General features: G+C 40.2%; 1 protein-coding gene across 3 annotated transcripts in view; it reads right to left on the reverse strand.

Moving 5' to 3' along the window:
* Positions 1-9,287: 9,287 nt before the first annotated feature.
* The window catches only part of LOC121945771 (uncharacterized), a 33,264-nt gene continuing 19,954 nt past the window's right edge, over positions 9,288-22,597 (reverse strand). For all 3 annotated transcript variants that reach the window (XM_088076044.1, XM_088075994.1, XM_088076015.1), the window contains 9 exons: positions 21,490-21,676; positions 20,471-20,612; positions 19,523-19,678; positions 17,920-17,975; positions 17,214-17,389; positions 14,027-14,427; positions 12,673-12,769; positions 12,173-12,416; positions 9,288-11,346 (listed from right to left, as the gene is read on the reverse strand). In XM_088076044.1, the coding sequence (XP_087932170.1) occupies positions 11,138-11,346; positions 12,173-12,416; positions 12,673-12,769; positions 14,027-14,427; positions 17,214-17,389; positions 17,920-17,975; positions 19,523-19,678; positions 20,471-20,612; positions 21,490-21,676 (1,668 nt within the window). In that variant the 3' untranslated portion in view covers positions 9,288-11,137. The remainder of the gene's footprint in view (positions 11,347-12,172; positions 12,417-12,672; positions 12,770-14,026; positions 14,428-17,213; positions 17,390-17,919; positions 17,976-19,522; positions 19,679-20,470; positions 20,613-21,489; positions 21,677-22,597) is intronic.

Genomic DNA, 22,597 nt, shown 5'->3' on the forward strand with positions numbered 1-22,597 from the left:
GAGTTTCTGAGGGTAAAGTTACTGCACGGTTGTGACAAGCCAAAGAGAAGACAGACATGTACTTATTAAATTACTTCATTTGTCATGAGGACGTGACGAGCAGCCTGTTTGACGGGTCAACCTTCAGAAACGCTGAGTGAAACAGATGCTTTTGTTTTTTTTGCTTTTGGTGAGCAGGAAAAATACAGATTGGCTCGTGTTTCACGCAGCGAGCTGTGAAAGAAGTCATTGTGGTAAAAGTATCATCATTCATCAGATGAATGATTTCATTGTGTATGGAACTATGACTAAACAATCATTAAGATGTTTTCACACTCGGTTCCTGCAAGCGGACTCCAGCGATGACTCGTTTTTGCACATTCGCGATCGCTCCAAGACCCGGCCTTCGAAGTGAACTTCACTTCCAGAGTTCGTTTACCTGAACTTTGTGAACACAAAGTGCTCCGGTTTGTTTCGCTCGAAACAACGGACGGAACCGTGGCGGCTGGTACCACCGTCAAGAAGGAGGACGAGGAGTTCGATCCCCGGAGGACACTGGACGTCTCCAGATGTCGAATGTAGAACACAACAAACTGTAACAACACACAACGCACAGAAACGTTTAGTTTTCTGGCCATTAGATGGTGCATCATATTTTGGGTTTTTTTTCAGTGGTTGTAATGTCAACGTGCACTTTGTCTCGTGCTCAGATGCACGTTGTTATGATGCAAAAATTAAAAAATAATATATTTTACTCTTATAGGTTTCGTTTTTCTAATCCTCTAAATCCCAACCCCAGAGGCGGTCCTGGGTAGTTTTGCGCCTCGTATTGTGTTAACTATACCTGGCAATAAATCTTTTTCTGATTCTGATTCTGATTCTGATATTAGCAAGAAGATAATAAATAGCGTATAAGCTACTGTTTCATTACGTACAATAAACGTCACTCGACCTGCATACCTTTTATCTTTTGAGCGTTTCTCCTCTTCTTCTTTCCCTTTCTTTCTGAACTGGACATCTGATGGTTTCTTTGGTCTTTTGTCCATGATACACCCTTGACTCAATTTAACATCATCACCTTTTCCCTCCGTCAAACGCCCATGTGGTGATGTTCAGCATATTCCAACATGCTCTTATGTTGAAAGGTCTGCAGCAGGCAGTAGTTGTGAGCGGAAGCTCTGTGTTGCGTATTGAGAGTTATGCAGACGCTTGACGGATTTAATGCGGTCAGACATTAAAGTGAGTTCCGGTAAAAACCCGACAGTTGTGGCAGTTTTTACATTTTCACATAGCGCAATAAATGTAAAAGTATCTATGTTAATTTTATGAATGAAATACAGTTTATTTGGAAGCAGCTGGGCTCATAACAGCTCAGTCTACCCCCCCTCCGTGCTTTTCCTCTGAGAGTTAAACTCAGCCTGCTCTCAGCCTCTGCAGCTGTGAGCTGATCGCCCTCCTGTCTCCCTGCTGCCTTTTCTCCTGACGCACACAACCTGTAGACATGACTCAGCAGAAAGTTGACATGATAGTAAGGGCGCCCTGCACCTACTCCACTAACGTGACGTGGAAATAAGCGGTAGAAAACTTGCGATTTGTATGTCTGTATGTATGTATGTATGTATGTATGTATGTATGTATTTATGTATTTATGTATTTATTTATTTATTTATTTATTTATTTATTTATTTAGCGGGTGCTCGTGCGCCCCCAAATAGATTGCGCCCTGGGCGGTCGCCCACATTGCCCACAGCAAAAACCGTCCCTGCCAACCCCTGAAAAAGATGAGTCCAGACCTGTCGAGATTATTGCTGTGTCAGGACGCAGCTTTTGTCTCTCCGCTGATTGTTTACAAATAGTTAGCATTTCTGCACGAGACACACCCAACGTGTTCGTGACACCGCGCGGGACAACCCGCCAAAGTTTCACTTGCTGTTTACTGTAACGTCTGCAGGGTGGACTTTTTTCAGTCACTGAGGCGAGGCGCGTCTTCATTCACAGAAACATGAAACCTGGAGCGACTTCAGTTTTACTGTGCTGCGTTCAGATGCCTCCAACAAGCGATGTGACCCTTTAAAACCCTCACAGATTGATTTGATTTCTTTAAAATTTTATCAAACAAATCACATTAGTAAAGTACAATATTACAGATTTATGTTGTTTTCCAAAAAAGATAAATAAAATATGAAAGAAACTTGTCTATAAATTATATTTTTCAAAAAAGAGGGGAGGATCATTTGAAAATTATCCAAAAGTGTCACAAAAAACTATATTCATAGTACGAAAAACTAATATAATACTATACAATATAAATTGTGTTCTAATAAAAATGTAATACAATTTTATTTTATGTGCTTTTTTGGTCATTCTTGTTTGCTTGTTTTTTGCTTTATATAATTTGGCTTATTTTCTTGTAATTTTTTTAACTAATTTTTTGCTCATTTTTGGGCCAATGCTTGACAAGCTGCTGGTTTTGCTCAGTTTAAGAAGGGTTAATAATTGCACCAATGGCCAAGTCCCCAGAGGAAAATGTTGGCATCCTTTGATTCTGCAAACTACCAAAACATCTGCACAGCTCAGACGTCTCATAAACGTTTTTTAAGAGACACAGTCCACAAGGCATGCACAATTATTAGGCACGTGAGTATTTTGACTTTATCAAATTTTATTCTTATTATGTGCACATTTTCAAACTCCAAACCATAAAGACTTGATGGAACTTATGATAAGTACTAATTCTAATGTTTTAAGGAACATTATTTACTCTAATATTGCTTTTAATGTAAGTCAATGCACTTCAATGCTCTGTATACGGTGCACTTCATACCGTATCCATGGTAACACTGTATTGTGTGGGACATCACTGTGCTGGTCAAAGGGGACAAGACCCAAGAATTTAGCTCTTTTTGCATGTTTACATGATAAAATGCAACAATAAAGTGAATCTGAATCTGAAAGGCTCGTGGCAGTTATTGAAAAGAAGGACGGCTGTGTTGCTCACTGAATATTTATCAAAGTTTTGTGTCAAAAATGTTTTTTTATTGACATTTTGAGTAACTTGTGGAAGTGAAGAGGTAAGCTGGGGAGAACTGTTTTGTTAGTTAGTTGCCTAATAATTACACACACTTGTATTTTCCCCTGAGAAGGACAAAACTCACCTTTGTTTTTGGGTTTAAGGCTCAGTAACATTTGGATTGATGAGAGCGTTTTATTTGTTTAACAGTAAAATGAATCTTGAGAAGAATTACAGTTACACAATGTTTTTGTGTATTTATTTATTTATTATTAATACTAATACTTTAATTTCCGGTGTCTTAGAAGTACAATTTAATTATTTCAATTCTATATAAGATATAGTGTGTCGCTGAATGAAACACTTTCAGATTCGTCTTCCAGTAAGTCCGAGGTGACGCTCCTGCAGCTCTGCTCGGATCTGCAGATACGAGGAAATGCATCACTTATCTTTCATTCAGAGCGTGACTTTACTGATTGCAGTCATGCATGAAGAAACAGATATTAACGCACAGATTTTTGGCTGCGGCCATTTCTGTGATGCTGCTGCAGCCTGCTGCTGATGGAGCTGCTTTAAATGCTTGCTTACGCTTTGGATAAAAGCGTCTGCTAAATGAAACTGTAGAATTGTAGAATTGTAGAAATGCAGCGAGGAGAAACGGGACAAAAAGTCAAAATTTCAGCCTCCAGTAGCAGCCTCCTGCAAACCGTCATCATCGTTTTTCAGCTGTAAGAGACGCAGCAGAGACCTCCGACTACACAGAATATACAAAAACTGAGTGGCATTTTAACCCTTTGAAACCTGGAACAGCATCTGTTTTCGGATGCCTTCCACAAATATTTAAAATTTTCAATCCTGAGCAAATTGGTGCGACAACACTGGAGGCCAAAACTGCAAATGAAGCTGCTGAAGTGCTCAGCTGCAGCCAGCACGATCGTGTGCGTTCAGGTGCGTCTCTGTTGAGGTGCAGACAGGAAACGCGGAGGAGCCAAAAATCACTGAGACACAACGAAACATTGTTCTTAGACTAATGACTGAGCTGAAAAAGACGCCGATCACATTACTGATGTGCAAAGATATGAAGGTCAAGAAGTATCAAAGAGTAAAACTGGCATTTCAACAATGATGCTGTTAATTAACCCCTCAGGGCCACTTTAACAGTGCACACTCCCATATCACTCTGCGCATGACGGGAGCTTTTCAAAATCAAGCCTCAAAAAATATTATGCATTATTATTATTATTATTATAAAATATAATTTTCATTGAGTTTATTTTTAACCAACATCAGTCCTAATCATACATGTCAAATAATCATTAATTTGCAGAATCTAAACTCTTTAAATGTCTTTTTTTCATGATGCCAATGTGTTTAGGTTAAGAAAAACACAAACAATATTTTCATTATACTACATGCTAAGTAGCTTGGGGATATGTCAATTATAAGCAGCAACATTCATTTTTAGTCATTATTATTTTTGTGCAGTGTGAAATACTCACACTCATGCCTCAGATTTTAAGAACATTTCTGAGATTTTAGGATATTTCTAGGACTTTAGGACATGTCTTTAATTTTAGGACATTTCTTGGACGTTAGGACATTAGTGTTTTAGCTGGGACCTCTGTGTGGGGGTGTGGGGGATCCTCCTCTGGCTCTTTTTTTGATCAACACGCTCTATTTTGATGATGTTTTATGCTCTCTGACACCTTATGGAGACTAAAAAGACCAAAATAATTCACAGTGTCAGTCACTTTATTTTTATTATGAAAAGTCGATTGTGGGACCACTTGGCACCCTATCAGAGGCCAGATTTGGCCCGCGGGCCTTAAGGTGAGTATCACTGCTTTACTACCTGAAACTGCAGCCAATAAAAAGGAAAACATGCAGAACACTTGGACAAAGAAAAAAATCACCGGCTCGGTCTGTCGGGCTGTTTGAGTTTCAGGGTCGGGTTTCAGGGTCGGGTTTCAGGGTCGGGTTTCAGGGTCGGGTTATGGCAGATTTCCGTGACTGACTGCGCTCCGCAGTGATCTCTCTGACAGCTGCGCTTAATTGTTTCCTCGTTAGGTGTCAGATGATTGACAGTGTAATGCAGCACCGGGACCAGAATCTCAAATATCACTCACAGGCACAAAATGTGCTGTTACCGTCACCCGGTTACTGTCTTCATCTTCATCATCATGTTGGATGTTTTAATACATCATTCTGGGCTTTGGAAAATAATAAAATGATTGCCGGATTAATCATTAAAATAATTGCCTGTCGAATCGATAATGCAGATGTGAGGGAGCGAATGCTCGCGCAGCGTTTGCTGAGTTTAACTTTTTCTCATTTTAAATACTGAAAACGAAGCGTTTCTCCTCATTTATGATTGAATTATTTCCATCAGGCAAACAGTCGTCATCTCGACGCTCACACGCTCTCTGACGCGTGCAGAAACGTGCGGGACGCGTGTGTGGCAACAACAACAACAACAAACACAACAACAACAACAACAACAACAACAAACACAACAACAACAAACACAACAACAACAACAACAACAACAACAACAACAACAAACACAACAACAACAACAACAACAACAACAACAACAACAACAACAACAAACACAACAACAAACACAACAACAACAACAACAAACACAACAACAACAACAACAAACACAACAACAACAACAAACACAACAACAACAACAACAACAACAACAACAAACACAACAACAACAACAAACACAACAACAACAACAACAACAACAACAACAACAACAACAACAACAACAACAACAACAACAAACACAACAACAACAAACACAACAACAACAACAACAAACACAACAACAACAACAACAACAAACACAACAACAACAACAACAACAACAAACACAACAACAACAACAAACACAACAACAACAAACACAACAACAACAACAAACACAACAACAACAAATACAACAACAACAACAAACACAACAACAACAAACACAACAACAACAACAACAAATACAACAACAACAACAACAAACACAACAACAACAACAACAACAAACACAACAACAACAACAACAACAAACACAACAACAACAACAAGTAGCTGCAGCTGCGGCAGCAGCAATGGCAGCGAAAGCGGCAGCATCAACGGAAGCGGCAGCGGCATCGGCGGCGGAAGTGGCAGCGGCAGCAGCAACGGCGGTAGCGGAAACGGCAGAGGAAGCGGCAGCTGGAGCGGCGGTGGCGGCAGCAGCAGCAACGACGGCGGCGGCGGAAGGGACGAACAAAAGAGGCGATTATCTGACGCTGTTTATAGTTTATTATCTGCTTTTTCTCTCTTAACCCTTTGAGACCTGGAACGACACCGCTATCTTTGTGCTGCTCTCAGACACTTTTTCACAGGCATTTAACTCTTTGAAACCTGAGCAAACTGGTGTCATTTCTTTCAAGAACAAATTCTGTTATACACAATAAATAATAAATTACAACATAATTACTTACTTTCAAAGCAATATTTCAAAGTTATTTCTGTTTTTTTATATTTTAATTATTAGGAAATTTTCTTGAACTTTTTATTATTTCTTTACTAATATTTGAGCAATTTCTTCTATCATTGCCTTCTTCCCATGTTTGTGAAAGAAATCAAGCTAATATGCTCAGGCCTCAAAGGGTTAAAGGATCTTTAAAATGTTAAACTTTTATACCACATGTGGCATAGATCATTATTTATTTATTGTGCTGCTGACAGTCTGGGATATGTCAGTGTGTGAGTGTAGCTGCTGACAGTCTGGGATATGTCAGTGTGTGAGTGTAGCTGCTGACAGTCTGGGATATGTCAGTGATCAGCAGCTACATTGACTGTGACAGGTCACCTAGTGGAAATAGCATGTATTTCCTCCATATGCCAAATATGGTCAAAATGACCTCATCAGGTGGAAAATAGTCAAAATGACAAATTCAGAGTCAAAAGCCCAGAATGACACCCAGAAATAATACAAGTCCTGTTTTTCTGCTCTGATGGCTGTGGGATCAAAAATGTCAGTTTGAATGGGTTTCAATGGAGCATTTTTGGACCTGAACAGTCTGAATGTAACTATTTAGTTTCCACAGTGTATTTTAGACTTATTGTAGGAGCTGAGCTGCAAATTCACTGATTACACTCAAATACACAATCTGGACTACATTTAGGACACATGCATCAACACACACACAGTTATCACAACAGGAAGAAGAAAAGAGACTAAAATGAGACAAACAGGCCCTACAGGGTTAATAATGAATAAATGTCTCTTACCTTCTTTTTGGGTTTATTTCTCTGTAAATCTCATCAGTAGATTTCTGTCTCCATCAGCAGGAGGACCTCCAAACTGACACTCCAAAAATGTCCATGCAGAGACACTTTGGACACCTGGAAATAATTATACTGAGCATCATGTGGAGCCACACTGTCTCCTGCTTTCTTCTGCTGTCTCCTGTCTCCTGCTGTCTCCTGTCTCCTGCTGTCTCCTGCTGTCTCCTCCTGCTCCTGCTGAACCACTCTCACAGCCTTTTTGCTGTCTCTGGTGTGTTTCTGTCACACGTTTTGTTGCTCAGTGTGTCTCTTCAGCCTCCTCCTGTCTCTATCTCCCTGTCTCCATGTCTCTGTGTCTCCGTGTCTCTGCTGTCTGGATCGACGCTAAACTGCGCTGCTGACTCTGTAATCTGCGGATTTCTTTTCTCCCTCATTCCGCAGTTTTCTTTCTTTCTGTTGCTCAGATTCACTTTCTTTCAGTCACGTGACGCCACGAGAGCATGCACGAGAGGGAGCATGGGTGTATTATCAGGAAGTCTGGATACAGCCTTCCTGATAATACACCCGTGAAGCACAGAAAACTCCTTTTCCGGGTTTAGAAAAGTATAAAATACCCGGATCTACTGGCCCATAGAGCATGCGTGGAAGTGATTAACGACAGCCGAACGCGACCAAGTGTACCCGAGTGTACCCGAGTGTACCCGAGCACTGACTCCGACTCACAGGCTCGCTCACGCAGATGACCCGAAGCGAACAGCGCCGGTGCACGAGCATGTGTCTGGTAGTAGTTTAGCTTATTATATCGGCGCTATAACGACAGCGCTGTCGGTTTTAATATATACGTGATTATCAGATAGTGGTATATTTATATCTCTCTCTCTTTCCACACACACGCAAACACACACACACACACACACACACACACACAAACACACACACACACACACACACACACACACACATACAACTCATCAGGGAATGAAATCGTAATCTCGACCGGAGAAATCAAATTAACAGAATCGAAATGTGTCCTGACCGTAAAAAAGGTAAGAAAAGGTGCTGCTTGTAATATTCCCCCGTGTATTAATACACAGCTAATCTTTAAGTAAATACTACGTCCAGTACCTCTCAGTAACTGTCTGATAACCGGTAGTTTGAACACAGACCGTATATACGGTCTGACACAGACACGGTGATTAATAACTGATGAATTACAGCAAAAATATCCGTTATTACGGCCGGTACGAAGCCTGTGCTGCCAGAAACTCTTAGAGTCACATGCGCGCTCTCGCGGTAGAGTTCCGCGGGTCCGATGCGCGTTCATGTTATGTCTGGAGAAACACCGAATTCAAAATCTTGATTCGGGAAATTTTATGCATTTTACGTCTTTAGCACTTAATGTTTTTAATCATGGCTATAAAAAAATGCGTTGTGATCATTATGCGAGACGGAGCCGCTCGCTCACGTTTCCGCCCTCACTGACCTTTGACCCGGCGCGTTACATTCAGATTCAGATCTGAGAGAAAATCCGTTAATCAAACGGTTCATTTCAGCCGTCTTACGTGGTTTGGAGTGCATGCATGAAAATAACGAAATTATATGTATATATTAATTAATTTTATTTATTTTGAATTCCAGGCATGAAAAGCAACACAAGAAAAGCGATGTCACTCCAGTTTCCAAAGGGTTAATGCCTCATCTCTCTGTAAATCTCAGCTTATTATTTATTTGATTTAATTTATTGAACTGTTTACGTATATACAGTGTTTAATTTTTTGTTTGTTTATTTGTTTTATTTTTTAATTATTTATTTATTTTTAAATATAAATATTTTATAATCTTCTAAGTCAGGGAATGTTCTGTTATTTGGAACAAAATGAAACCCTAAATAAAAGTAGAAAATTAAAATAAACAAAACAAACCAAAATAAAATAAAATAAAATAAAATAATAATCAGCCCCAAATAACAGTTACATCACAGAAAAGACACAAAACAAACCACACACACAGGCCTGTGTTTATTTGATAAAGTCCAAATAATTTCCCCGTTTTATTGTAAATAAAAAAACATTTAAGGGACAGAATATATTTTTTCACGGTTACAGATATTCCTCTACTGAGCTGTCGGGACAGTTCACTGAGTTTCAAACTGTCTGTATAAAGTTTTAATATTACACGTCGATTTCATCTCAAACTGCAGCATATTGTGGCGCTTCAGACATTTTTGCCAACAGGTTTTGGAGCTTTATTCTGTTCAATAACATATTTTTTTCTTAAAAAAACAAGGAATTAAATCTAAAGAAAAATGTAATAAAATCTGTTGAGCTGCAGCTCATTGAGAAGTTTTGATTTTCTCTTAAATAATTAAAGTTTTGTCGCAGATATTTGGAGGCATCATCATCAACACCTTTATGTGTAAATCCAAACTTCACTTGTAAAAGCCGTAGAAAACGTGCAGAATCACGATGGAAGGAAACTTTAACAAAACCCGATTAAGTTTTTTGAATTTTTTATGTTCTGTGTTATGTTATTAAACCACGAGGAGGCAGCTGAGTCAAAATGATATTTTGCTCCACACAATAACTTCACTTTCATGACAATAATTTTTTTCCTTTTTTTGGTAGATGTAGTTTTTAAACTCTGTAAAACACTTAAATGTATTTCTTTGTTTTATTTTGTTTTTCCACTTTATCTGAAAATAAATTGAAGTTTTTCTCCACAAAACTTTAATTATTATTATCTTAATTTATTGTTTTTTTGTGAAAAATCTGAAAAATAACAATATATAACAATACAATATATATAACAAATATTTCTCTGCGAAACCCTTTCCACTTCATTTAATTAGGATATTTTACTTTGATTTCACGGTTTTTCAATTTCAGTGTCAATTTTATTTATAAAGCCCATTATCACATATCACAGTTTGCTTCAGAGAGCTTTACAGCACACGACGGGTTTGTTTTTCAGCAGCTGATGCCAGTAATTTGACATTTTTTAAACTTTATTGAAGGTGTTTGTTACAATTTAGAAAAAAAAGTTAAATTAAAAAAAAACAAACTAAAATTTTAGTGCCATAATTTTATTTAAGGTTTTTTATTATAATTTTGGAAAATCTTTAAAATAATTGTTTCTCCGCAAAACCTTTCGTGAAAATTTTGGTAAATTTACTGTTTTTGCATTTTATTTGAATAAGGATTTTTTTTTTTACTATAATTTGACATTTTTTGTTTGGCAGCAGCTTCTGCCAATCAATTAACTGTGGAGCAGAATTTGTCAATCTGGCAGAAGTTTGGACGCGGTTTGCAGATTGCGCGGAGAGGGCGTGGTGCGTTCAGCTGGTTGTCACATGCAAACCTCACCTCTTAATACCTGAATTTTTCTATCACAAACTTTCAGCACCTGCTTAGTGGGAACCTTTCGTCAGATGTTCACTGCAGAACAGCAGCAGCGAAAAAATCCTGCAAAACCAGACTGAGTTGTTTTGACAGCAGCAGACCTGAACGTCTGTTTCGGACTTTTATAGCTCGTGTAAAACTGGTCGAGCGAACGCGAAGCTGTAGGTGCGGCTGACGTTCAGCTGAAGTTTTTTCATGTACAGTGCAGTGTACATACTAACAGTGTGTATTATTAAAGAGTATTAAAGGAGACGTGTGGAGAGACGATGACGACATGTGACCCATGCCAAAATCATCCATCGACGTCCTAAAACACGTTTGATGTCTCGTCACAAGTTTGTATCCTCCAGAGAGGAAGAATCTTTAACGGTCAGAGCGAAGAGGAGGGAGGATGAACGAGCGTGAGCGCAACTTTAGACAAACTCTTTAAAAACTGTGAACTCGTCTTTTAACAGAACAAACGGTGTGTTTAGCTCTCCGAGTCTGAAACTAAGAGGGAACTCTGGTCGTCGGCTTTTCTCTTCCTGCCGAAGTAACGAACGACCACCGCCGCCAACGCCAGCGACACCAGGAAGGCGGCGCCGAACATCACCGAGCTCAGGTTGGTGCTCAGGACGTCCACGATCCGCCAATGTCCTCCGCTGGGTTCAGGTCCCGGAGACACCGGTGGAGGGTCCACTGAGAGACAAACATAAACAATAAACAATAAACAATAAACAATAAACAAAACAACACGTCAGAGTTTAAGTTTAGAAGAAAAAGAGGAAGGAAAGAAATAAACAAAAAAGAAAGAAACAGAGAGGGAGAAAGAAAGAAAGAAAAAAGAAAGAAACACAAACAAACAAACTTTGAAAAAAATGTAAAGACAGAAACAAACACAATGAAAGAAATACAGAAACAAACAAAAACTGAAAAACAAAAAGAGAGAAAGAAAGAAACCAAAAAAGGAAGGAAGGAAAGAAACAAGTACGAATGAAACAAACAAAAATAAAAAAGAAAGAAAAAAAACAAAACAAAAGAAACAAAGACAGACAAACAAAGAATCAAACAATGAGGAAAAAAGACAGGAAAAACAAACAAACAAAGACAGGACAAACAAACAAACAAACAAACAAAGACAGGACAAACAAACAAACAAACAAACAAAGACAGGACAAACAAAAAAACAAACAAAGACAGGACAAACAAAAAAAACAAAGACAGGACAAACAAACAAACAAACAAAAACAAGACAAACAAACAAACAAAGACAGGACAAACAAACAAACAAACAAAGACAGGACAAACAAACAAACAAAGACAGGACAAACAAACAAACAAACAAAGACAGGAAAAACAAACAAACAAACAAAGACAGGACAAACAAACAAACAAACAAAGACAGGACAAACAAACAAATAAACAAACAAATAAACAAAGACAGGACAAACAAACAAATAAACCAATAAACAAACAAATAAACAAAGACAGGACAAAGAAAGAAAGAAAGCTGTCTGTGTTGAACCTGCAGGAGTGGGCGTGTCGATCTTTTTAGCCACGCCTTTGTCTGGGTTTTGTCGATCCTCCACGGCAGCGCCGGGAACCGGCGGCCCCACAAACTGCAGAGGACCCTGGGTAATGTAGTGCCCGTCTGTCTCCCTGCTCAGCGAGCGTCTGCGTCTGCGGGACGGACTCTGCAGACAGCCCTGCGCACACCTGGAGAAGGCGCTGCCCGGCTCGCACAGGATGACCGAGCACGTGATGTACACCTGGAGGGGGACAGGTGACACGCTGCAGGTGACGGTTTCTGATTGGCTGCCAGCTGTGGCTCACGTTCACCTGTACAGGTGTTTGTGGCTCCACATGAGCGAGCAGCTCGTGACGTCAGCAGCAGTGAGGCTCAGCTGAAGAGCCGGACGCTGACGCCGTTTTTGTTTCAACGTGATGTCACAGAAACACATGAAATGACAGCGTGAAACGGCACGTAATGTGTTAAAATGATGATGTCATAATCGTATTTGTCACCTGGTCATAGCTTCCAGTGAATTTGAAGGCTTGAACCTGAAAGTTGAACGTGGTTTGATCAGACGGATAAACCTGGATGGTCTCATCCCGCAGACACCTGCGAGACAAAAAAACACGGCACAGACACGCCGTCAGAGAACTGAATATAAACATTATTATTATTATTAATATTATATTTATTTATTTTTTAAAAAATGCATTTTCCCCAGGTGTTTGTTCTTTTGTTTACTTATTTATTTATTTTTATTTCTATTTTTGCTTTATTTTCCAGGTAATTTTCTTTTTATTAATTTCTTGCAAAATATAATATGATATCATAATTATTATTATTATTATATTTTGAGATCTTTAAAGCAGCCAAATAGCCAAAATCTGTGGGCGATGTATATTTCTTCAAACCACAAATACCACAAATATTTCAATTCTCAGACTTAAAATTACAGAAACTTCTACCAATTTGCACACGCTCATGTATACATTATTTTATGTATGTATAGTATATTTTAATATAGTGTAGCATTTAGCATTTTAGTGTTTTAATCTTTTATATTTATAGGTTTATATAGTACATTCTTTATATATAATATTCTACAGATCTGCGTCTGCTCATAAACCACGTTACCCGCAGCATTATGTTTTAAGTTTTAACGTTGCAGCTACACGGGGGCGTCTGGAGGATTTGGGGACATTGGGGGATCGGCCCGGAGCTCTGCGGGAGGGCTGAGTTTAAAATTTGTATTATTTAAGAGGCTGTAACGCTCGGAGTATTACAGCTTCGTAATAATGCCCTGAAGTTTGGCAAAATTGTGCCTTTGAAAAATCACAAAAAATTAAAAATTACAAGGCCATTTGACAGGGGTCCGTTGACCTCTGACCTCCAGATATTTGAATGAAAACGGGCTCTGTGGTACCTCTGAGTCTCCTCTTTACCGACATGAACGCTTTGTGTTGGTGCCGTGCAGTTTTTTGCTGTTATTTGATTCCTAATGCTAAATAATGAAATTAAAAATGGGATTAAAAAATGCAATTAATCGCAAATGACTATTGAAATTGTGTGATTAATCACGATTTTTAAAAAATGTCAAATTTGAACAGAATGACATAATTTTTTTATCGTTAAGCCTTTTTTTCTTTTTTAAATATATATACAGTTTATATATTTAGAGGAGTGGCTAACTGGAAAACATTCGGGGACCTCAGGACGCCTCTGCTGCTACATAATAACACCAAGTAAAAATGTGACTTTGGCTTTCTGTGGTTTGCAGAAACGTACAATGCCGATATGTTTTGGCTACTTTAAACATTTTCAAAGTAAAAGCCTGAAGCATTCCTGTGAGGAGGCGGCGGCACTCACCCGTTCTTGATGAGGTCGTAGGAGAGCGTGTTGTCGGGGTCTTCGTCCGGAGTGGCTCTGCACGACTCCACAAACAGCTTGACGTTGGGCAGGTCCGACTCGGCCTGAATGCCCAGGTAGACGGTGTCTAACAGCTTGACCTCCACCGGATAGTCGCTGTTCGGGATCTTTTCTGTGAAGTTTCCGTCGCGGAAAATCTCAAAGGTGTACCCGAAGCTGCCGAAGCTGGACTCGGTGAAGATGTAGTCGGACTTGTGGATGTTGTAGTAGCTGGAGATGCTGATGGTTTTGGGAAACTGGCAAGAGATGTCGATCTTTACGGCCTTTCTGCGGACGATGACCTCGCTGGGCAGCTCGAAGGAGCTGACCTCGTTGGCGAAAACGAGAAAGTCGCCTTTGTCCTGTGTTGAAGACGGAGAGATAAGCAGCGGTGGAGACGTCTGCACTTCCTTTACTTTCATAAAAATACTTATACCGCCGTGTAAAAAAATACTTTTCTGTTATGGGTAAAAGTCCTGCTATGATGATGTCATTTGAATAAAAGTATTTAATGTATTTTTTTAATTTAAGCTTTATTTATACGGGTGATCTCATTGAGCCACGGGCCTCATTCTCAAAAAGAGACAACGTACGATATAACAAGTTACAGACAGATCGGTCGAAACACTTCGTATTTAAATAGTCAAATCAGGAAAAAGTACTGAAACTATTAAAAGTTTAGTGGAGGATAATGGGGGACAGTGGAGGACAGTGAAGGATAATGGGGGACAGTGGAGGACAGTGAAGGATAATGGGGGACAGTGGAGGACAGTGGTGGACAGTGGAGGACAGTGGTGGACAGTGGAGGATAATGGAGGATAATGGAGGACAGTTGAGGACAGTGGAGGATAATGGGGGACAATGGAGGACAGTGGAGGACAGTGGAGGATAATGGAGGATAATGGAGGACAGTTGAGGACAGTGGAGGATAATGTGGGACAGTGGAGGACAGTGGAGGACAGTGGAGGATAATGGGGGACAGTGGAGGACAGTGGAGGATAATGGGGGACAGTGGAGGACAGTGGTGGACAGTTGAGGACAGTGGAGGATAAGGGGGGACAGTGGAGGACAGTGGAGGATAATGGGGGACAGTGGAGGACAGTGGAGGATAATGGGGGACAGTGGTGGACAGTGGTGGACAGTGGAGGACAGTGGAGGATAATGGAGGACAGTGGAGGATAATGGGGGACAGTGGAGGACAGTGGTGGACAGTGGAGGACAGTGGAGGACAGTGGAGGATAATGGGGGACAGTGGAGGACAGTGGAGGACAGTGGTGGACAGTGGAGGACAGTGGAGGATAATGGGGGACAGTGGAGGACAGTGGTGGACAGTGGTGGACAGTGGAGAACAGTGGAGGACAGTGGAGGATAATGGGGGACAGTGGAGGACAGTGGTGGACAGTGGTGGACAGTGGAGGACAGTGGAGGACAGTGGAGGACAATGGGGGACAGTGGAGGACAGTGGTGGACAGTGGAGGACAGTGGAGGATAGTGGGGGACAGTGGAGGACAGTGGAGGACAGTGGTGGACAGTGGTGGACAGTGGAGGACAGTGGAGGATAATGGGGGACAGTGGAGGACAGTGGAGGACAGTGGAGGACAGTGGAGGACAGTGGAGGACAGTGGATGACAGTGGTGGACAGTGGTGGACAGTGGAGGACAGTGGAGGATAATGGGGGACAGTGGAGGACACTGAAGGATAAGGGGGACTGTGGAGGGTAATGGGGACAGTGGAGGACAGTGGAGGATAATGGGGATAGTGGAGGAGAGTGGAGGACAGTGGTGGACAGTGGTGGACAGTGGAGGACAGTGGAGGATAATGGGGGACAGTGGAGGACAGTGGTGGACAGTGGAGGACAGTGGAGGACAGTGGAGGACAGTGGAGGACAGTGGAGGACAGTGGAGGACAGTGGAGGACAGTGGAGGACAGTGGAGGATAATGGTGGACAGTGGAGGACACTGAAGGATAAGGGGGGACAGTGGAGGGTAATGGGGGACAGTGGAGGACAGTGGAGGATAATGGGGGACAGTGGAGGACAGTGGTGGACAGTGGTGGACAGTGGAGGACAGTGGAGGACAGTGGAGGACAGTGGGGGACAGTGGAGGATAATGGGGGACAGTGGAGGACAGTGGAGGATAATGGGGGACAGTGGAGGACAGTGGAGGATAATGGGGGACAGTGGAGGACAGTGGAGGATAATGGGGGACAGTGGAGGACAGTGGAGGATAGTGGGGGACAGTGGTGGACAGTGGTGGACAGTGGAGGACAGTGGAGGATAATGGGGGACAGTGGAGGACAATGGGGGGCAGTGGAGGACGGTGGGGGACGGTGGAGGACAGAGGGGGACAGTGGAGGATAATGGGGGACCGTGGAGGACAGTGGTGGACAGTGGTGGACAGTGGAGGACAGTGGAGGACAATGGAGGACAGTGGAGGACAGTGGTGGACAGTGGTGGACAGTGGAGGACAGTGGAGGACAGTGGAGGATAATGGGGGACAGTGGAGGACAGTGGTGGACAGTGGTGGACAGTGGAGGACAGTGGAGGACAGTGGAGGACAGTGGGGGACAGTGGAGGACAGTGGTGGACAGTGGAGGACAGTGGAGGATAATGGGGGACAGTGGAGGACAGTGGTGGACAGTGGAGGACAGTGGAGGATAATGGGGGACAGTGGAGGACAGTGGTGGACAGTGGAGGACAGTGGAGGATAATGGGGGACAGTGGAGGACAGTGGTGGACAGTGGTGGACAGTGGAGGACAGTGGAGGATAATGGGGGACAGTGGAGGACAGTGAAGGATAATGGGGGACAGTGGAGGGTAATGGGGGACAGTGGAGGACAGTGGAGGATAATGGGGGACAGTGGAGGACAGTGGTGGACAGTGGTGGACAGTGGAGGACAGTGGAGGACAGTGGAGGATAATGGGGGACAGTGGAGGACAGTGGTGGACAGTGGTGGACAGTGGAGGACAGTGGAGGATAATGGGGGACAGTGGAGGACAGTGGAGGACAGTGGTGGACAGTGGTGGACAGTGGAGGACAGTGGAGGACAGTGGAGGATAATGGGGGACAGTGGAGGACAGTGGTGGACAGTGGTGGACAGTGGAGGACAGTGGAGGATAATGGGGGACAGTGGAAGTGTGCGTCCTCACCTCCAGTCTGGTGCCACAGGTGCTGAAGGACATGGTCCCCGTGATGTGCGTGCCGTTGGACGTCAGAGTGCACGTCTTGTCTCTCAGCTGCAGGAAGTTCTCGTCGATGCCGGGCATGGAGGTTTTGTCCAGGATCACCTCCATCTTGTTGGGGGAGCATCTGACGGTGGCCTTACCTGAAAACCACAATCTGAGCTCGCGTCTCCAAAAACAGACACCACAGACTCTGAGCGTCTCGCTATTATCCAAAAACAACCGAGGAATAAGTCAAACCAAGTCTTCGGGAGGACAGCAGACTGATTTCATTGTGTTCTGCATGCATTTATATCTACACGGACACGTATGTCTTTAACACAATGATGCTCAACTTACGGCCCGTGGGCCTAATCTGGCCCCTGACAGGGTCCCTGGTGGCCCCCAAACAGTTTCTAATTGACAGTAAAAATACATTTATTCACACTGTGAATTGTTTTTGTCCTTTTAGTCTCCGTAAGATGTCAGAGAGAATAAAACAGCGTCAAAATGCTGACAGAGGTCCTCGATAAGAAGCTAATGTCCTAAAATCCCAGAAACATCCGAGAATCCTAAAAACGTCCGATAACTCTACGAACATCCCAAAATCCCAGAAATGTTCTAACATTATAGAAACATCCTAAAATTGTCCTAAAATCCTAGAAACAACAGAGAAAACTGATGATCTACAGACCTTGAATGAGTGCTGCTTGGGTCACCATGACGACAACACATCTCATCTCTGATTGGCTGAATGACAAAGATAAAAAAAAAAAAACAAGTTTCAGTGCAAAATGCAGAAGAATAAAGTGTAAAATATTTACTTTTTTATTTCATATACTCTTTTTTGCTTTTTAAATTGAGATTTAACAGAAAATATATTTAATGTGGTTTATTTTGTAAATTGTTACATTTATTTAATTAATTATTTTATAATATTTATTTTATTTATAATTAAAATGATAAAAAATAATGGTTGTAAATTGAAACCGTTCAATTTATTATCGAAATATGTGTGCTCTACTTTTTACCAAATGTCTCTCTCTCTCTCTCTGTTCCTGAGATACCGCGCCGAAAACATGATGATGTCACAGTGAAGTTGAACTTTGACCTCTTGGATATAAAATGCCATCACTTCATTTTGTCCTGTTCAAGTTCAACTGTATTAATTATTATTTCATCCATATCTGTGAGAAACACATTCAGTGGAGCCAGTTTCTATAATATAATTTGCTGCTTTTAAAAAATAAAAATCACCAAAAATTACACCAATTATCACAAACAAAAGCTTAAAAAATACAAATTATCGTTGGATTTTTAAATTTCTGAAAGTCCTTTAACACATCATGTGGGACGAACGCTTCATGCATTTTTCCAAAGTCACTCAGACGCTCAACAAAAAAAATATCTGTAGCTTTAGGAAGTTAGAAAAAAAGAATACTACAAAGAAATGTAAAAATTACCACAAAGTTTTAAAAGGAAAAAAGTTATTGCCAAGTCAAAATCAAAAAGTAAAAAAAAAGAAGAATTACAAAAAAGATTTTTAAATAAAACAAGTTTATAAGACATGTTTTGTATCACCGGCTGAAACTGTAAAAATAAATTATTGTTGGATTGGGACTGATTGAACACTATGAATTTCCCACTGAGTCACTCAGAGGCTCAAGAAAATATTTGTATCTTTGGGAAGGGTTAAAAAAAAAAAAGAATAGAACAGCTAACTCCCTCCTCCTGCAAAAAAAATCAAAATTACTAAAAGAGTTTTTTATAGAAAAAAAGTAATTGCCAAAACGTTTTAGAGAAAAGAAATGACCAAAAATTTCCAAGAAGAAAAGCAACTTTTTCTTAAAGACATTAAACAATTACCAAAAAATGTTTTAAAGAAAAAAAGAAATTCCCTGAAAGTTTTAAAGAAAAAAAAATCATCATTTCATCAAAATCAAATTTCTGCAGGTCATTAAAAATGTTTATTTTTCTGAAAAATTCGGACGATTTTGTAACCACGGCTGAGTCCTCGGTGTCTCATAATCCTAAAAAAGCGCCCCGTTTTCACTAATTGCACTTTATTCTTGCAGCATGTTTTATTTGTTGTGTTTTAAGCCCGCGTGTTATTCACGTTTCGTCAGATAAAACTGAATATGTGTTCACGTCTCTTCCATGCAGACAATGATCTACTGACTGAGGAGGAGGCTGGACCAGTGGCTGCACCAGCTGGGAACCAGTAAAGACGCACAGTTTATCTCTGCCGACGCGGCAGAAACACAGTTACTGACAGTCAGACGTGCCGAAGCTCTCACCTCTCGTTCGTCTCTGCAGTGAAGCAGACGGGGACAAATCTGTAGACGTCGCTGTCCTGCGGCGTCCAGGACAGAGTCAACAAAGCTTTTCCATGCTTCTCATCTTGGAACGTTTTGCTCATGTTCTGCGGGCCGCTCACCTGGAAGTCCTCGATGCTTCAGGAAAAGAGGACAAGAAAGAAAAGATGTGAGTCACTGTTCTCATTGGAGTGAAAGGTGTTATTATCTTAACTTAGATAAGAATAAATAAGATAATGAGCAACTTCATCAGTAAAATGTCACAAAAAACTTGCTTGAAAATTGAGGAAAACAGTTTTACAAGAAAAGTAAAAAAAAAAAAAAAAAGAAATGACCTAAACAAAATTCTTGAAGAAGATTTCTGAACATTTTTCCCTCAAAAAAAATCTACTAAATCTTGTAATTTGCAGGCGTTTCTTGACAAGTTGCTCATTGCCTTTTTTCTAAGTTCTTGGAGGAAAACTTTCTCTTGTTGTTTAGATCTCTAATCTCTAATAATAATTAAAAACACTGGAGGACGGCAAAGAGCAACGGAGAAGAAATAACCAAAGTAGCAAGAAATTATTAACAAGTACAGCAAAATTACCTGAAAATGTGTAAAAAAGTGAAAAAGTTCTTAAAAATTTACAATAATTTTGCAACATTTAAAAAAAATAATTCTGATAACGATAAACAATTATAAATTTGGTTTTTCCCTTGTTTTCCTAGACATTTTGGCCTAGCTTTTTAAAAATAATTTTCTAAATCTACTAATTTCTGGCTTCTTGCGAAACATTTTTTTACCTAGTTGCTTATTTGTCTCCGTGTTTGTGAAAGAAAAAAACGGAACAATGTGCTTGAGGTTCAGAAGGTTAAATATCTGTGAAAGACGTCCGACAGCAGCACGGGAAAGGCGATGCAGGTTTCAAAGAGTTAAAAACGTTTCCATACCTGGCGTGGTGAGCCTGTGCTTCGGCATGAAGCTCAAACGTCTGACCCACCGAGGCGTAAAGAACGACGCCGTGCGACGGCGTCCTGGACAGGAACACGGGCTGAACGTGAGCCGCCTCGCAGTTTGGGATCGGAGGAAGAACTGAAACACAGACACGAGAGGCGTCAGATACCGACGCGCTGCAGCCGCTGACGGAGCTCAACCTGCACAACCTTCAGAAACGCTGCTGATCCGCGTCTCGAAACGCGCGCTACTGCCAACTGGAATAACTCTTCTTAACCCTTTGAAACCTGCAGCGACATCACTTTTCTGCTTCAGACTTATTATCTAAACCTCTGAACCCTGCACAAACTGGTGGATTTGTTTTTTCAAAAACATGGGGGAGAAATTAGCAACTAAATCTTCCACAAAATGCAAGAAATTAGAAGATTCAGAGAAAGTTAGTTGAAAATGTCCAGGGGAAGAAATCTAGCAAAAACCTTATTTATAATTATCATAATTACATATTTAAATTATATGTTAAAAAGTTCTGATTTTTAAAGCTTTTTTATCCATGTCTTTGTTTTTGTTTTTTTTAACACAAATTTTCTGATAATTTTCTTGTACTTTTTACAGATTTCTTGTTATTTTTCTGTTATTTCTTCTTTTAATGAGGATCCACCAACAACAACTGCAAACTGGATTTAACACTTTTAGGATAATTGTGTCTGGACTGGTCTATCATTAAACTAGATTTAATTACATTTAATTAATTTGATTTGATCTATTTCTTTTAATTTTATATTTAACGTATTTTATGTCTTTTTTAATGTTTTTATATTATCTGATTTTTTTTATTTTATGTATTTAGTGACCTGTTTTCTTTGACATTGGGTTGGTGGGGTGGGGGTATTTGATCTTTTTGTTTTAAGATAAAAACTTTCAGAAATAAAGTGCCTAAAAAAAGTGAAATAACAATGACACGTCTTCATTTCTGATCATAAATCACAGCTTTACTCGTGTGATATCGTGAACTTACTCTCCATGCAGAACTGCAGCTTGACTTTGCAGAGAGGAGGCGAGGTCGTGGCCGAAGCGTCCCGAAGCACCGACGTCCCGTCTGCGTAGGTCAGAGTGATGTTTTTGCTGGGGAAGTCCTGGAGCATCACCTCGAACACGTGCACGCCAACGCCAACCTCGCCTGAAGATTTCAGCGTGCACGTCGACTGGGAGGAAACAGAGAGGTGAGTGAGGAGCGTTAACTCTTTAAAAAGTGGACGTCGCTTTTTTTGCTGCGTTCAGACAACTTTCACAAATATTTAAAACTTTGATATTTAACTTTTTTTTCATTTCATTCAAAAACACGAGAAGAAAGGCAATGTACTGTTCAGAGAGATGTTCCACATATTCCAAGAAATTAGTAGACTTAAAACATAATTAAAGAAAAAGCGAGGGAGAAATGTTGAGGGAGAAAAGTCAAAAACTGGGGAGGAAAGTGATCATAAGTACATATTTAAAGCCATTTCTTTCAAAGACATGGGGAAAAAAAGCAAAGAGCGAATTGGTAAAAATATTCCAAAAAATGCGAGACATTAGTAGGTATGGCAAATTATATAATAAATAAAAACTAGGTAAAAAATATATTTAATGCTATTGCAAATTTAAAATTATGTCACAGAAATATTATAATTTTTAAGAACTATATTTGAATTTTCTTCTTTCGCTGCACATTGCCTTCTTTACACTTTGAGCAAATTGGTGCGATTTCTTTCAAAAATATGGGAAGAAAAGGCAACGAACAACTTGGTAAAAAAATAAAAAATCCACAAATTGCAATTACGTAAATTTAGAAAACAATTTTTAAAAAGCTAATAGACATTTTTTTTGGGGAAAACAAGAAAAAAAGAGGGGAAAAAACAATATTGATAATAATCATAATTGCATGTTTAAAATTATGTTACAGAATTATTATATTATATATAATTATTATATATATTATATTATATATAATTTAAAAAGCATATTATTAAGTCTTTTTCGCCCTTTTTTGAATTTCAAGTTGTTTTCTTGTAAATTTTGACTAAGACTTTTGTCTCTTTGGATATCGTTCTACAGAGAAAAGACTCATTGAAAACCTTTTTTTAACA

The sequence above is a fragment of the Plectropomus leopardus genome, chromosome 1, assembly GCF_026936395.1.
Source record: "Plectropomus leopardus strain MGB_pleo_1.0 chromosome 1, ASM2693639v1, whole genome shotgun sequence".
Lineage (NCBI taxonomy): Eukaryota > Metazoa > Chordata > Actinopteri > Perciformes > Serranidae > Plectropomus > Plectropomus leopardus.